Raw genomic sequence first — 17,655 nt, 5'->3', positions numbered from 1 at the left:
GCGGAAATCTTGCAGTTTGGCCGCATCGAAAAAACGCGAGATTTCCGCCGGGAGAACCGCTGCTGCAAAACCTGCGGCGGCTTTGAAGCGGCCCGGCCGCTCGCTCTTCCGCTGCGGCCGGCGCTCCCATAGAGGAGAGCGCGGCCACAGCGAAAAAAAAAAAGGAAATGCTACAGCGGCGACTTCTGCCGGCTTAGCCGCAGCGGATTTGCCGTCCAGTGTGGACGAGATTTCTGAGAAATCTTGTCCACATGGCTGGCTAATCCCGGGATTAGCGGCCACATGCGGATTTGCCGCGGCAAAATTCCGCCCGGAATTTCCACGGCAAATCTGCCCCGTGTGAACCCAGCCTAAGACAGACATTTCAGGCTCTGGTTTTAGTATAATTTTTTTCCCATGCACTTAATACATGAGGCGGTATAATTTAATCCAGTTTCTGGTGTAATTTATACATAAATCTATTGGTCTGGGGGAGTCATGCCCCCTCCTGATAAGCCACACCCACTTTTCCTTACAGCGGTGAGCTAGGTGCTGATAGGAGAAAAGTTGCAAAGCTTTTGTGCTAGTGCAACTTGCACCAAATTTTGCAACTTTTCCATGCCAGAATTCTGGCGTAAAAGGTTTTGTTAATGTTATTGATCTTGTGTATTAAATTGCAAATCTTGAAAACTGTTGTAGTTGACGTGTGATAGTAAGGCCGCCTGCAGATGACTCGGTCGGATCCGGCAGCGAGAATTCTCGCCGCGGGACCCGACCCGAGCGCCTGCAGAGAGCAGCACGTACTCACCCGCGCCCCATCTTTTTCATGTGCAGACCGGAGCCGGCGGCGGGTGAGTGACGTTTCTGTGCGGGGAATAGAGCATGCCGTGGTTTGTTTGCCGCGCAAGATTTCGTGTGGCCAAATCGCGGACGTCTGCATAGGATTGCGTTTGTTAACGCAATCCTATGCAGGCTTCCAGCAGCGGAAATCCCACCGCGGAATTCCTGCCCGTCTGCAGGCGGCCTAAGTCTAGGTTCACACAAACACCTTTGGTTTCCATTGTAGTACTCAAAATGAATAATGGAAATAAACGGAAGCACCGTATCTGGCATATAAGCAGCACCCATTAGTCGTCATTCATGATAACTGGGTACACTGGGCTTCCAGCATGCCCTCTGGCATTTTCCCTAATAAAATAGCACAGTGCCAACGTGTTTGGATAGCCTTCGCCCCCCGTGCACAGCATTGATCCTTGGCTGCCCCTGTCACTGGTTCACCAACTGCCATTCCTTTGACTACTTACCACTGTATAATGGAAACGCCATACATGTTTTGGAGATGCTCCAACTCACTTAACTAGACTCATTTTGGTCTTTTGTGAAAGTAGCTCACACTCTTACACCTGCCAATTTTTTCAGCTACCAACACATTAACTTCAAAAACTGACTTCTGGCTAAAGGCCCTTCTACATGCAATGATTATTGCTCAAAATTCATTGAAACGGACGAAAGTGAGCGATAATCGTTACATGTAAATGCAGGCAGTCATGCACTATTCGTTTACTTGTCGTTTAACGATGGTTTTTAGTCTGTATAAAAATAGTTGTCAGGCCACTCAAAAGGCGTTCCATTTGAATGGAATTTGTGCAGTCTTATTAGTGACTTGATGACTTGAGGGGGGGACTCATGTTAGGAGAAAACAATAAAATCCTGACAGCCAAATAATCCCTCGCATAAACACATGCCCACTTGAGCAAACAAATAATACTGAGTTCACTTTAACTAATTAGGGAAAAAGAGATGATTTCAAGTCATTATCTTTATGCAAAAATGCTGTCAATTCGTTCAGTCGTTTGTCTGTTGTAACGATAATTGTTGCGTGTAACATGGCCTTTAGGATAGGTTGTCAATATTAAAGATCTGGGAAAATCCTTTAAAGGGATATTCTGGTTACGCTAAGTTCCTGTCAAATAAATGCTAATCAAATATTGTGTTTGTAGTTCTATAATCCATCACCTTCTCCTAGCACTTCAGAAGTGTTTATTCCCAGGTTGTCCTGGATACGTCCTGTAGATATTCCAGCTCTACAGATCGGCTTGCTCAGTAAGAACGACCAGGAATTACTTTTTTTTCTATTCAGCTCTTGGGACCGGGTCGCTGACCAATAGCAGGATAGTGCTTAGTGCGGACATACAGGAAGGAAGGACAGAGTGGGGAATTGAGGTAATTGTAGTTTCAATCTTATTTCCAGAACATTTGCAATCCACTGCCTGTAATTAGACATTTGGCTTCTCTAGTAACAGGGACATATGGACACTGCTAGTTACTACATGCAACAGTGGGTTGGGCATTCACCTGCTGCCTACCAGCTGATTGGAGCAGGGTATATGCAAGGCAGCATGAGAAGAGTGGCAGAGGAAGTCCCAGCCAGTACAGTGCTGGCAGAATGGCTGCTTAGGATGTGACTCCTCCCCACACCAGTAAGTAGATTGCAAACAGCGGGGCAGAAGAACAATAGGAGAATCTACATGAAAAACTGAACTGATATAGTTCAAACTGGGTGCAAGCAACAACAGTATAAGTAGCGGCCAAGGACAAACTGTGCTGCTTTTTAAAATTTCTTTGAAAACTCAAACTATAAAAAACATCAGAGATTGCTCAAATGAATGATTTCATGTTTTTACATAGTGCAAAATCTGCTCCTTTCTTAATAAAACTGACCCATGTAATCAACCATGATCTCTGGTTATTCTCAATTTACTAAATATTAAAAGCGGGTCACAATAAATTCCCAAAGATGGAAGGAAATGACAGTTTATGTATCATATCCTCATCTAGTCTACCATGCCACATGCCGGTGTACAGGAGAGATATCAGAGATGAGTATAGAAGAGCTCTGACTGATCTCTATCTAGGCTATCAATAATGTATTCTATACATATTTCATATTGTTGGCCATATGCATTACCTTGGCCTTCTTCAGCAGACTGACAACATTTAGGCTTGTTGATGCCAGCTCTCTGCTTGGCACACTCTGCAGCTGGGTGGCGATACAATGTTCACAGATCATTTGCAGTCTGGATATCTGGTACATCTCGGAGTAGATGAGAAGAGACATGGCTTGCAGGACACTAGCTGGAAGTAAATAAGCTCAATTAGGATTTGTTTCGTCATTAGAGCTGTATTCCTGTTTTCTGTGGGTCATTCTGTGGTTTTTACTGGAAGCAGTTTGTAGTACATTCAGTTTTTGATCATTTCTATTACATTTCTCTGTGAGGTCATTTTGGTGGCAAATCCGCCTTTGCATATTTCTTCTTCACCGTGCAGAACAAAAAAATGTGATATTTCAATAATTCGAACTTTTACAAACACAGTCTGCCTTTAACAAGGAAGGGAGAACTCTAGGGAAAAAAAAGTGGGGGACACTATAGCGGGCGGGACATGTTCAAATTAGCGCTTGAACGTGCCTCCTTTTCTTCGGAGGTCAAGGCAGACAACAGAATGATTAATTCTGTCCTGCTTGCTTCCTTCGGTGGGGTAACAGGGAGAGTTCTGCCACCCTATTATTGCCCGAATCCGAGAGGTAGTGTAAGGCTGGCGATAAAAACAAGTCTGCCTCCTACGGACACTAAGCTAAAACTGGTTAGCTTTGTGACTGCAGGGAAGAATACGGCAAGTAGAAGGAGCTAACACTTTTTCTGCTTAGTGCCCGTCTGCTAGTGGCAGTAGTTATACCCCATGGTTGCCAAACAGAATCACCCAAACATAGGACACGCTATGCTCTTTCTACTTCGCAGCATCACTGCGAGAGAAAAGTCACCTCTGTAAATACACTTTTAAGGCGGATTTAGATGAGGGTAGATTTTTCCCTCTATACGGCGATGATAATCATGACCGTATAACGGGACAAATCGAAACCACTGATCTCAATAGGAGTTCAGTGGTTTCGTCTTCACCACCTCTTTAAACTATGTGCGGGAAAGATCGGGCGGCACCGGTCTTCCCATGGTTATTCTCAAACTCCTGCGCTATTGCGCGGAGTTAGAAAAGCCGGTGAAGGGACTCCCCTCGTTCAGGCGCAGCTGCGCTTCGTGCCGCCGATCATAGCTGCACCCACACTCGTGTGAATAAGCCCTCAGTGAAGTAAATAGATTGACAATTATGTGTGTGGATGAACGAAGAATCAATAATCCACAGTGAAGATTTGATAAAGTGTAATGAGAAAAGTCTTAGAATCCAGAAATTTGCTGCTTTCTTGAAAATAAAATATAATTAGGTTGGGTGGATTATTTCATAAGAAAGTTCTCATGGAAGAGACATTCTAACTACATCACACATAATATACTGTGACTTCCTAGAGAATCTCGTGTTGGCTCATAATGTATGTCTTACCAGGGCAGACGGTATCTGTATAGATGTACTCAAGGAAAGCAAGGAAAGTCTCTTTTGATATACCATGCACCGGAATAAGCACGCTATTCGCCTCCATGTAACTTCCACTAAACATGGCAGCCATTACTTCACAGCGAGCCACCAGCACAGCCCGATGAGCTGGAATTTTAGTATCTGCAGTCAAAAATCAGGAAAAAAATACACTCAATATGTTATTTTATGCAAATTAGTTCTAGCTATTAGATTTCCACTTGATTTACTTAGCCTGCTATGGAAAAACTGCAGCTGTCATCTATTTTGCAATACAACATTTTTTCCTTTTTTCGTCAGATGGATCCTATCATGTGCATCTAACATACATCTGCTGCAGACCTGCTCACACAGGGCGCTGGCCAATCCCTTTCACTGCAGGTCAGCAGAGATCATGCTTGTCTACATAAAGTGTAAATTGTATATAGGAAGACTTTGTCTTAGTTCTTCAGTTTTCAAGATTTCTGCCACCAATCAGAAAATAGAAAGATTCATAGTTTACATTCCGCTAATCTGTGCTGCTGCACGGGATAAACAGGAAATTGTTAATTTACACACATAATGCTGTCTGGAAAATACCCGTGATTTCTGGTAAATGATACGGTTGGCTTGTCTTGATTCACAAGTGTGTTCCTGCATATTTTATTTAATTAGGGAGGCATGTAGGCACTGCTAATTCACACTACTGAGCAAGAACACAAAAACAAAGGAGGTTTAGAAAACAAACGCCTGGCATTAGGGATAAAAATGCTGGACACATATTTGCAATGCAGTTTGGTGGGGTGTTTTAGTTCGAAGTAAGCTCCAAGAGACGTCTGCAGAACTGTTTCTACAGAGAACCACATATGCAGTACTGCCGTTCCTAAATTTAGTTTGACACAAGTGTTTTTATATAGTGTTACATTCATAATAAAGATAGTGTTTCTGACCCCCGGCCCAATCCTCTCACTAGCAAAGCCAGACTCCTACTGTACACTGATAAAGGGCAAATACCCTGAAACAGCTGTATGTACATGGAGTCTGGCTTTGCTTTTATTTCCCAGTCATTGTTACAAGGCTTGTATAAAAAGTCTGACTTTGGCTTGAATGAATCCCGCCTTCCAATAGGTGGCGCTGTGGAGGTATTATTCCATCTGCCTATTTGCATATTTCCCAGAAAAGTATAGCTGGCCTTTTGAGTCTCCTCATTGTCTAGGTGCTCTCCCTAAGGAGAAAAGATAGCGTTTTTGACTTCCGTCCCAATCCTCTCACTAGCAAAGCCAGACTCCTACTGTACACTGATGAAGGGCAAATACCTTGAAACAGCTGTCTGAGCATAGCGCCTGGCTTTGCTTTTAATTCCCAGTCATTGTTACAGGGCTTGTATAAAGAGTCTAACTTTGGTTTGAAGGAATGCTGCCTTCCAATGGGTGGCGCTGTGGAGGATTTATTTCATCTTCCTTATTTGCAGAATACAGATCTATAATACAAGAGCATTACAGTTGAAATTGCATCAGTATTTGATCTGTATTTGCTCTTATGGGTTTTATTTTTAACTGGGCAAATATGGATCTGTTTTTTGCCCAATAGAAATACTATGTGGATGTTACTTTGACAAGTACCACCTACCTAAACATTGCTCAGACCAAGTACGCCCATTCAAGGTAATAGTATTTCCTAATGACGGTGGCTTCTATCAGCAGGATTGGTTTGAGAAACAAGCTGATGACTTGGCCTCCAGTTTCCCCAGAACGGGCATTTGAGGGATCGGCTGGAAAAATATGATCCATGGAGCCCCACGTTGCAACTTAGAGGACAGGATACGCCATAAATGTTTGATAGATACAGCTACCTCTGTTCGTTCTCCACTTAGAGGGGGTCCCGCATTATAAGACATTGATGGCATAGCCGTGCATATGCCATAAATGTCCAAGTTTGGAAACCAGCCCCTTCAAGGCCGTCTCACGATGCGACGGTGCTACAAATTGCATGTATGTGAAGCCCATGCTTTCTAATGGGTTTCTTCACATTAGTAATGTTTTGTAGGCTGCTACATTGCGAGAAAAAAAAAATTGCGGCGTGCTGAATATTGCCACGATTTTCTATGTTTTGTAGCCCATGTTTCCCTATGGAGCCTTTCTTTGTGTCACATCACATCGCACAAAAACTGCATTGCAACTTTTGCAGTAGGAAGTCCTACTGTTTGAGCTATAAAATAATCCCAAGCTGCATTAAAAAAACCCCACAATACATCAACTAACAGGCACTGTCTGCTGTCTCCGGCACACTTGTCTGTAGTTTTCAGTCACCATTTCCTGGTTTGGAGGTTCAAAATCCATGCCTCCAGTAAGTACTGGCTCTGATTGGTTCTCGAGCAAAGCGGTCCAGCCAATCACTGCAGCGCTTGATGAACCAATCACAGCCATTCAGCGCTTTCTGGAAGCAAGGATTGTGAACCTCTAAATCAGGAAGCACTGGCTGAAAACTACAGACAAGTGTGCCAGAGCATCAGAAGAAGTTGTGCGCCTGAACGTACAGCGCCTATTGATAAATTGTATTGTTTTTTGCTTTTTTTTAAATGTAGATAGAGATTATTTACAGGGTAGGGCTTATATTTCAAGCCCCACCCGGAAATCCCAGGAAAAGGGCGCTGCAAAGTCGTGTGACTTTGTACTGACACAAAATTGCGAGAAAATGGCGATATCGCTGTCGTCCGTATGAAAGAGGTCTTACGGATCTGCCACTTTCTTGGTGCTAGATGCCACCGGACAACTTCAAATAATGAATCTGTCAGATATCCTGCAAAAACGGAAGGCATAACTCTATTGGGTAGCCACTGAGTCCAGCCATACAGTAGGAGTAAGTACACAAATACCCATCTATGCATTCTTTATTCGTGGACCAACTCCATGTAACCAAACAGTCCTAGTGATAAGTCATCAATATCTTATGTGAACAGCTTTTTAAAATATAAAAACTACTAAATAAACTACTAGATCCAAGTATAATACGTCACAGTACCTTGTACCTGGAAGATCACATCTGACAGTGATGGGTTGTTATAGAAGAGTCCAAGAGATTTCCATAATGGCTGCAACTTCCCAGAATGTGAATCTGTAACCTAAAAATACAAAGAAATTCCATCATAAAGGCCCACATTATGCATACATATGCTGCACACACCCCAGGTCCTGACATGATCCTGCAGCTAATACTGTAGACCAGAGGACTTCACTTCTCTCAGCTTGTCCACCTTAGAAAAATCTGATTAAATTAAAAATCTGTAATTTGTACTAAAGTATTCCAGGTTTGTGTTTTATGTAGTTTGCCGAAGTAGGAGAACTTACGCCTGACAAGATTGATTTCAGACAAGCTGATTGCTGCAAATTAAAAAGTAATGTATCTCCAGCTTTAGTAAAAGATCACAACATTTATTATGGCATGATTAACCCTTTCCAATCCACTGTCTGACCTCTGAAGACATTATGATTTAGGGCTGTACAGCTCTGATGTTGGAAGACGTCCGTCGGGGTTTTCTTACTGTATATTGCCAGCCTCTCTGATGTCGCAGCCTATCCAACGTGTCCCCTCATAGCGCCGTTGTATAATGGCAGAAAAAGAGAAAGGCCCCTAGGAAAACCAGGATACAATTTGGATTGGAAAGGGTTAAAAGCTTGTGGTGCAAAACCCAGGCTAGCTCTTACTCATAGAATACTATGTGGGAAATGAGTCAAGAAATGTATACATGGAAAGTGAATCGGAGAGGCTGGCACAGGAACCAATTCCATTACAGGTTTTACATACCCACAACAAAACCTACACAAGGACAAAACAAAGAAAAATGAACGCAAATACATAACATCACTGAGCTCTGTGATTGGCTGCAGCCCCTCTGACGTCCCATAAACTGGGTATGACTGCAGCTGTCAACACAGACGGGAGAAGGGAACTGAGCGCCGTGGCAGGACACAGTGGGGGCGGAGGGTTTATCACTATTTGTGAGTTTAATGCCTGGCAAATGGGTTGTCCAGAGTTCATACAACTCGGATAACCCCTTTAAATAGTACTATTGAAAGCTACAACTTGTTCTTACGCAGCTGGGTGAAAAGTTAAAAGAAAGTAGTATTTTTTGCAAGTTGGGATGGAAAAATGAAAACAAAAAAGCAGGAAAAGGTAGAGATGAGCGAGCATACTCGATAAAGCAAACTACTCAAGCGAGTAGTGCCTTATTCGAGTACCTGCCCGCTCGTCTCTAAAGATTCGGGTGCCGGGGGGCGGGGAGATCTCTCTCTCCCTCTCTCCTCCCTGCTCACCGCCGCAACTCACCGCTCTCCCCCGCTGGCAGCCAAATCTTTAGAGATGAGCGGGCAGGTACTCGAATAAGGCACTACTAGCGCGAGTAGTTTGCCTTATCGAGTATGCTCACTCATCTCTAGTAAAAGGCTATAGATACTTTTGAACACTTTATTGCATGTGTTTTCATAAATATAAAAAGATTTCTACATTGTTTTTATTAAAAATGTTCATCCGCTTGGCTTCTACAGCTTGCCTGTAATGCACTACAACAGACGGCTGGATCCATTCTGGCTAAATCAAAGAAAGATAAATCAAATCTGAGTTTTAGCTTAGAGTTGCTTTGGGGTGATGTGAGAGCGGGGCTGCAGACTGAGCAGTCAGAGATGCCTGCTAGGATGACGACAGGATTGGATTGCGCAGCTTGTAGTGTATGGTATTACATGCATGCTGTAGAAGACAAATGGAGTGGAAAATGTCATTGTAAAGCTCTGTTTTGTAAAAGTACATGCAATGCAATAAAAAATGTGTTCCAGGGAGTCCATAGCCGCTAACATACGTAAGTGACAGTGATATCGTATTGTTACAGCTGATAATCCAGCTTGAAGAGATGACAACATACACCTTGTAAACAGCGGCCTGAGGTCCTCATATTACCTGGTCGTGGCGTTAAAAGCTGTATAACCTGTCTTGATCCTGACGGGCGCAGGGTTGTTAGGCTATTATCACACAAGCGTATAGTCCATCACTTCTTTTTCTGTCTGATATATGGAGTCAAGTTTAACCCCTTAGTGACGGAGCTTTTTTCCTTTTTTGTTTTTTCCTAGTCCCTTTTAAAAAATCGTAGTTCCTTTATTTATCCATCGACGTCGCTGTATGAGGGCTTTTTTTTTGCGGGATGAGTTGTATTTTTCAATGGCACTATTTATTGTACCATATAATTTACTGAAAAACTTTTTAAAAATTCTAAGCGGAGAGAAATGGAAAAAAAACGACATTCCACCATCTTTCGGTGCGTCTTGTTTCTACGACGGACAAACTGCAACAAAAACGACCTGATATTTTTATTCTATGGGTCAGTACGATTGCTACAATACCAAACTTGTATAGTATTTTTTTTGCTGTAGTACTTTTATTTTATTTTTTTTAAGATATTTAATTTTTTTCAATTATTTTCTGCAGTCATTTTGTGCACGCAATACCTTTTTTATTTTTTCGTCGACGTAGTTGAGCAAGGTCTCATTTTTTGCAGGATGTCCTGTAGTTTCCGATACTATCAATTGTGAATACATACGACTTTTTGATCACTTTTTATTGCGTTTTTTCTGGGAGACAGGGTAACTAAAAAAGTGTATTTCTGGCGTTCTTAATTTTTTTTTTTCGGACGACGTTCACCGTGCAGGAAAAATAATGCACTACTTTGATAGATCAGACTTTTACGGACGCGGCAATACCAAATACATATTTTTATTTTTTGATTTAGATTTTTTAATAATAGATATGGCAAAAGGGCGGTGATTTAAACTTTTAAAACTTTTTTTTTTACTTTACTTTGAAGTCCCCCTGGGGGACTTTAACATGCGATGCTTTGATCGCTCCTGCAGTATGACGTAATGCTATAGCATTACGTCATACTGCTATTTTACAGGCAGCCTATGAAGCCACCCCACGGGGATGGCTTGATAGGCAGTCTGTTAAGGCAGCGCTGGGGCCTTTCATTAGGCCCCCGGCTGCCATGACACCTGCACGGCTCCCCCAATCTCACCGCGGGGGTGCCGTGCGGGACCCCCGAACAGCGTTTGGGGGATTTAAATGCCGCTGTCAGAATTGACAGCGGCATTTAAAGGGTTAATAGCCGCGCTCGGCCGTACAGCCGAGCGCGGCTATTGCCCGCGGGTGTCAGCTCTAATAAACAGCTGACGCCCGCGCTGTATGGAGGGAGATAGCAGCGCTATCTCCCTCCATACACATCCTGCGACAGCAGGACGTAGAAAGACAATAGCGCTGTCACTAAGGGGTTAATATTTACGTCTGTTTAAATGGGTGTATAAAATACACACGAGTTTTAAAAACTCAGCATACCGACTGTGCAGCCCAATTAGTCCATGGTGTTATTAATTAACACTGAGAAATTGAGCAGTTTAGTGCACGGTTTCGTGTGGATGGGGTGCGCATTCACGCACCCCTATAGACTCCTATGGTGATTTGGGTGTGCTAATGCACACAAAAATACAGCATGTCACGTATATTTTTGCATGCTCAAGAATCGAGCACAAAAACACTGAATGTAAGGGAACCCATTGAAATCCATGACTTCTATTTTTTACGTTTGGTGCAAGCGATTTTGCGTGCTCAAAATTGCCTGCCTGCAGAATCCCTAGGGCCCCCTTCACATAAGTGATGTGTTTTCACGAAGGCTGCATCGCATCCAAAAATCTTGGCAATGCTGCACTGCCGCGATCTAATTCCAAAAGGAATTAGTATTTTCTCATCCATTCACACGGCCGCATCACGTGAAAAGAACGCTGCAGCGGCAGTCGGCAGAATGGCCCCATTTAGCTTAAATAGCTAACTAGAGCCAGCTGTCTCCTGCGGCGAGAACCGGACCCAGGAAAACTCCCTCCCCCTCCCTTTTTTTCAGATCCCATAGGAATCTATGAGAGCTCCCTGCAATTTTCGTCAAAAGATAGGTCATGGCTGCAAGGAAATATGGCGGATGAAAATTGCCGGGGATGTAAATGAATAAATTGGAATCCAATTTACATGGTCACGATTTTCCAGTGACGTTTTCTCACAGCTAACAGCCTTAGGCCTCTTTCACACGAACATTTTAGCGCTCCGATATCTATGCTAAAAAATTGCGACTATCAGGGGGCTAAATTGTGTTAACGAAGAATAGAGGTGATTAACTCGTGGCTATTCTCTGCGAGTTTACACGGCTGGCTGCGGTGTCTTGCAGTACACTGATGCCGCAGCCTCGAAATACCTTGGCCGCTAGAACAATGAAGGCAATTCTGTGGGGATTCCTTTCATTGTTCTAGTGCTCCCCGCTGGTAAACTCCCTCCCCCTCCCTTTTACTGCTAGCGGGGAGGGTGAGTTTAGCAGCGGGGGGGGGGGGGCTCCTGTCATTGTTTAGCAGCGCTGGCTCGGTGCTGCTAAACTCCATTCTTCCCTTTGCCACCCGACTCCCATTGCCTTCCATGGAGTCTATGGAGCTGCTAGCATTGTGCCATCAGAAAATAGGACAAGTCCTATCTTTTGATGGATAGAGTTGTCGGTGATTTTTTTTTTTAGGCAAGTCAAAAATTGTTTGTCTAATAGAACCCATAGGAAACCATACTTTCTTTTAGACACGATTTTTAAATGGGCCTACGCTGCATCAAAATGATGCCCATGTGAAAGAGGCCTTAGGGTGCTTTCACAAGCTGCAGAAACAGGCAAGCACATTTAATGTTAGTGTATCATTAAGTGAAGGGGAACAGACATACTGCTTGCACAGGGGTCCTCAGCACTGTATCCACCCGCGATGGATGGCTTGCGCTAATGATCGGCCATCACCGTGTTTTTCTCAAATAACATAATCACAAAAAGTGCCTACAAGGTTAAAGGTTAAGTAATCACATTTTATAAGATGTCAACAAAGCTGAAAAGATGTGGATTGAATTTCAGTGTGTTGAAAAGTATGGGACGGTGAAGAAGAGAATGAAGTGTAAAGCACTTACTGGTTTAGTAAATACGCTTCGCACTATGTGGGACACGTGGGCTAATTCTTCAGCATCTTTTAATTTTTCTTTAAGATGATGTTCCAGCAGCTTCCACTGCGATGCCCCTATAGCAACAATACATTATATAATACACATTACATCCTATATAATATGTGTACATACAGTCAGAATTTACCTGCTCTATAAATACAGTGGGGTGTGAATATCATAGCTACAAATATGGGCAACATTATTAAAGGGACACATTGTTACTGAGATCCAGCGCCTAATATAGAAATAGAACTTTTCAGAAATGTTACAAAACACCAACACCCGCTCATAAAAAAGTCATCCTTGATGTTACACAGCGCTCCGCTGCTAAATTTAGGCATCTGACTAGTTTAACATTTATTTTCATAAATGAAGGCTAATGTCATTCGGGATCCGCGTACAGAAGGCTTCCTTCTGTACAGATCTGGTCCAAAGCTGAGGCTTCCTCCATACAATATATGACGATAGTCATAGTAAGGACGCCTTCACAACAAACGACACAAACACAATTTAAAGGCGGCACCAACAAAAATTACACCACAGCTCATGGGACTATGTCCACACGGCGGAATTGTGAACAAATGTCACAATTCACGGTTTTCTGCCAGGTTTTGGAATGGATGTGCTATGGGAATTTGCCCTGTCAATAGGCAAAATCCACACGCAGAATAGCAACGCAGAAATAAGCGTTTCCGCATCAAGAAAAGCGATTTTCTGCTTCGGAACTCCAAACATGGATTTTGCCCATTGACAGGGCTAAATCAGCATGCAGATCTGCGCCAAAAAACGTGTCAGAGAGCTGTGGATTTTGATGCAGTTTTAAGAGGTGGAATTCACACAGCAAATTCCAAAGTGTCTTCTGTCTGAACTTACCCTTACATGTTCAGTTCAGTTTTTGCAAAATGATCAGCATTTTTAAGAATCTTGACATGTTAAAAGTTTTGATCAGTAGGGGTGCGGGTGCTGAGTACTCTGCTGATTGCTGAAATGAAGGAGCTGTAGCGATGACCTGAGCGCTGTGCTTCTTTGGCTGTCTTTGTTGATCCTCTTGGCAGCTGAAAGCGGATGTACGGATGTCTACAGAAGTCTATGTGTCCGTCTTCAAGTCAGAGAGGAGTCAGGAAGCAATGAAGTTAGTCGAAGGGGCACAGAGCTCAGGTGAGCACTGTAGCCCCTTCATTTCAGCAATTAGTGGGGATCTCAGCAACTGGATCACCAATGACCAAAACTTTTCACATTAGGGACATTTCAAGTTTTTGAAAAATTCTAATTTAAGAGTTTATTCACAGGAGTGTATATCGTTTGCAATGGAACAGGGCGGAGCTTAGTTCCCCCCATCCCGCCCCCGCCCATTGCTGGCTGCAGACAAGGGGAGGGGGTGGGAGCTAAGCTCCATCCCACTCCCTCCTGTTGCAAACAGCCGGAGGGGAGGAGAGAGGCAGAGAGCCAGAGAGGGAGAGGGAAGGGGGAAGACAGCAGCGTCGAACATCTGGCTGTGAAAACGATGGCCAATATACGCTCTTGTGAATAAGCCCTAAGTATGTGGAAAATGCCTTAAAAAACACAATACCTACAGCGCTTTGTGTTTCGGAAGGAAGACCATAGGGATCAAAAAAGGTAAAAAAAATAGGAAAAAGTAAAATGCTTTGTATAGCAAGGGCTTCTGATTTTCATCCAACCTAATAGAAAACATCTCTTTGCTATACTTTTTTACATAAAAAGGTGACAAAGAACAGCACATAAATGTGAGCATAAAGCGGTACACGTATCATAGACATTAATGGCATATTCACCAGGTAGGTTATAATTGCTTGATGACTATGGGAGCCTTACCTATTGTCAGAGCAGAGATCCATGTAGCAGATTCAGACAGGCTGCTCTCGTCATAGAAGTCAATGAAGAGGTGGCCAACTCTTTCTGCAATCCCCATATAGTAGACTTCAGTGAAGAGGGCCTTACAAAAGTGCAGCCTCTTCTTCATTAACTTCTATTGGGATAGAGTTTGGGCTCAATATAAAAGGGGGGTCATGTTCTCTGGGAGAGGAATCCAGATCCATCATCCATTAACAGCTTATCCTGTACACATACCATAAATGTTTATGTTAGGCCTATCCCTCTTAAGGGCTTAAACAAATGGGCGTGTTTTTGTCCTGTTATCCAGCTGTGTTTATAACGCCACATAACAAAACCATTGATTTCAATGTTTTTTTTTATTAGCGGTATTCTCACCCATTAATAGTAATGGCGAGAAAACTTAGGGCAGGACTTATTTTCCTGCTGTCTATTCAAACTTGTGCGCACTAGGGCGAAGTTTGAAAAGTCAGAGAAGTAAAAAAAAAACTGTTCTTGTGCAACTACACTCTGTAGCATAGTTGCACATAGGCCCATGTGTTTTTGCCCTATGGATCCAGCCGTCAACCTCTTTCGCACAGCAGTATTTTGCTTCAGTATTTCTAAGCCAAAGCCAGAAGTAGGTCCACAATGCATAGCAAATGCAAATCTTTACCATGACACCTTTTTTGTCTGTTTGTGTTTCACTCCTAGTTTTGACTTACAAATACTAGTATGAAATGCTGACCAAAATACTGCTGTGTGAACAAGTCCCTAGGAAAACCACGCAGAAACTCAATTTTTGTTGTAGTTTCTACGTAGCAATGGATCTGCACACGGATTCGTCCCATTCAATGGCGCTAATCCACATGCTGCTACTCGACGTTTCCATGCAGAATCCGGATCGAAAAGTAACAAATCATTGTTTTTCTTTTTAACGCAAAGTAGAATGTGATCACTGAGATATAGAAAATATGGATTTCATGTGGATTTCATCATGTAGTTTTCACCGGCGTGTTCATTTACACTACCGCCTCCCCACTCATATCCTTTCACAGGCGTCCTTAGTCACTAGTAACAAGATAACCACACAAATTAGTGGAGATTTGATGTAAAAATGCAAATGTATAACTGTGGTACCTGAGTAAATGAAGTGAAGGATGTCAGATAAACATTTAAGGAAGAGGGCGTCTTTAACAATAACTCTTACTGGAGAATTCTTAGTGGAGACTTCGGGCTCTTGGTGCACCGAGAAGAGGGCTCGGACTGTCTGCTGTGTGCTGGAGTCACCCACGTCTTTAGTAGATATCACACCAAACAGTAGCAGAAATACAGAGCTCACACTACATAGTACCACTCTGTGAGCGGCACACACCGGACTGGCGTCAGCAGCACAGAAGACCACATCAACACACTGGCAGCGCTCCAGCAAGGTTTTGAAATCAGAAATGTACTGTGATGCTTCATCTTTCAAGCAAGGCAACTTTTCTGTAAAAGATAATGCCAAGAGTTTATTATAAGTAACATCAGTCATGCTAATAAATAATACTTCTTCTAATGTGTATTTTTACAGCACACAAGCTTTTGTGAGTGACATAAAGGGTACTTCCGGCTATGTCCAAGCTGGACGCAAAAGACCTCATCTGGATTGGATAAAATTTATGGTCCTAAAAGGATGGATTAACACACAATACACTAACACGACGTACACAATATATTAGTAATGAAACCATTGAGTTTGGGGGAACAAGAAATCTGACTCTAACCTAACCTGCTAATGCAATGAGACCCTATCTAAAAAGCGGAGCACCCGCCCTGATGAGGACGACCCTATGTCAGGAACCTGGGATGACCCTGGCTCTCCATATTTGGAACCAGGGATAATGCTTGCCACAATAAACAGTAATACATGCGGTATAGATGTTAAGCATGCAATGAACCACATGAAATAGCAATTCAGAAATAGAAATAAATCAGAAGAATGGTGTTACAACACCCTGAATTTCTTTAACACCAAACAGACCTATCTGACAGTGGAACAGGACAGAAGCTGCCGACTTGACCAAAAAGACCTTCAAACTAGAAGTACAACCAGTGCCTTCAGTGAGGAGGAGTTGGAATAATTGTGTACAGACAAGCACAGATTGGCACAACTGGGACACACACCTCCCAGCTGACCAATCCATCCACATATTTGCATGTCAGCATCCAATGCCGGCATGACACTAAGAATGCGCCAACGTGTGGATCATGTGGGGTGGGGCTGATGCCATGATGTCACTCTGGTCCTGATTGGGAGCTGCGTGTTACAGCAAAAAAGTACTGCAGCTCCGGGAGGAGAGAGAGATGAAGAAAAGCCCCGCGGGAACCCCCTTAGTCACAGGGCTTCCATTCATCTCAGTGGAACTAGAGGAATCCCCCAGAACGGCAAGACCAAGGTTCCCCTGCAGCTAAAAATCGTTCATCTGAAGGTTTCCATAGAAAATCATTGGTTCTATTAACCCTTTCCAATCCACTGTCTGACGTCTAAAGACATTCTGATTGAAGCTTGTACACCTCCAATGTTGGAAGACGTCCGTCATGGTATTCTTACTATAGATTACTGGCCGCTCTGTTGTCGGGGGCCTCTCCAGCATGTCACATACTGCAGTACTGGCTCTAGCCAGCAGATGGTGCCATTGTATAATGACAGAAAGAGAATCCCCCCTAGGAAATCCTGAATCCAAAATTGGATTGGAAAGGGTTAAACGCGATTTTTTGACGCCTGTAACTTTTCTACAGACCTTCACAGACTAGATTATTCTATAAAATCTAAATTTTAATTAATAATGTTTAAAAACATATAGCACAATAAGGGCACAGCTGACGAAAAACACCACAAAACAAAGAAAAACTGGATGTAGCGCACTGAGCCTGTCGGCCGTCACACTAGGGTTGCGGTGTCTTACAGATAACAGAACAGCCACCAACAGTGTATCTGTATAAATAGCCTAGGGTTTGGCCCAGATACCTATCTAGGGTGCATTCTTCATCCGAACCAAAAGTTAGAGGATCAATTTGGTGGAGACAGACTAGAGCACGTGTCTCCGTAGATCACGATCAGAGTTGGAGGCAAAATTGATCCCGGGTAATTGTTGGATCGCGGCCCCCTCTTAGTTTCGTGATTTGTATGCATATTATAATTTGTGTGTTACAACTTGGACACGTTTCCCCGTGGATGTCACGAATCATCAGGAAGTATATAACATGAGATGCCTTAAGCTCACTGAGGCTAGTTATAACTATCAATCGACAAGACAGCAAAGTGATTTTCAATATGCTGTCATGCATGAGCAGATACTGTCATGCATACTGAATGAAGAAAGGGGAAAGGGGGGAGGAATTGCACCCCCACCC

General features: G+C 43.1%; 1 protein-coding gene across 1 annotated transcript in view; it reads right to left on the bottom strand.

Annotated features, from left to right (window-relative positions):
- The window catches only part of RHOBTB3 (Rho related BTB domain containing 3), a 37,954-nt gene that overhangs the window by 4,825 nt on the left and 15,474 nt on the right, over positions 1–17,655 (bottom strand). Inside the window, exons 6-10 of the mRNA XM_066603007.1 lie at positions 15,400–15,747; positions 12,397–12,503; positions 7,402–7,501; positions 4,372–4,545; positions 2,948–3,114 (exon numbers count right to left, since the gene is read on the bottom strand). Coding sequence (XP_066459104.1) covers positions 2,948–3,114; positions 4,372–4,545; positions 7,402–7,501; positions 12,397–12,503; positions 15,400–15,747 — 896 coding nt within the window. The remainder of the gene's footprint in view (positions 1–2,947; positions 3,115–4,371; positions 4,546–7,401; positions 7,502–12,396; positions 12,504–15,399; positions 15,748–17,655) is intronic.

Source organism: Eleutherodactylus coqui, chromosome 5 (genome assembly GCF_035609145.1).
Source record: "Eleutherodactylus coqui strain aEleCoq1 chromosome 5, aEleCoq1.hap1, whole genome shotgun sequence".
Taxonomy (NCBI): domain Eukaryota; kingdom Metazoa; phylum Chordata; class Amphibia; order Anura; family Eleutherodactylidae; genus Eleutherodactylus; species Eleutherodactylus coqui.
Note: the sequence above shows the minus strand (reverse complement) of the source record. Positions and strands in the feature narration are given on the sequence as shown.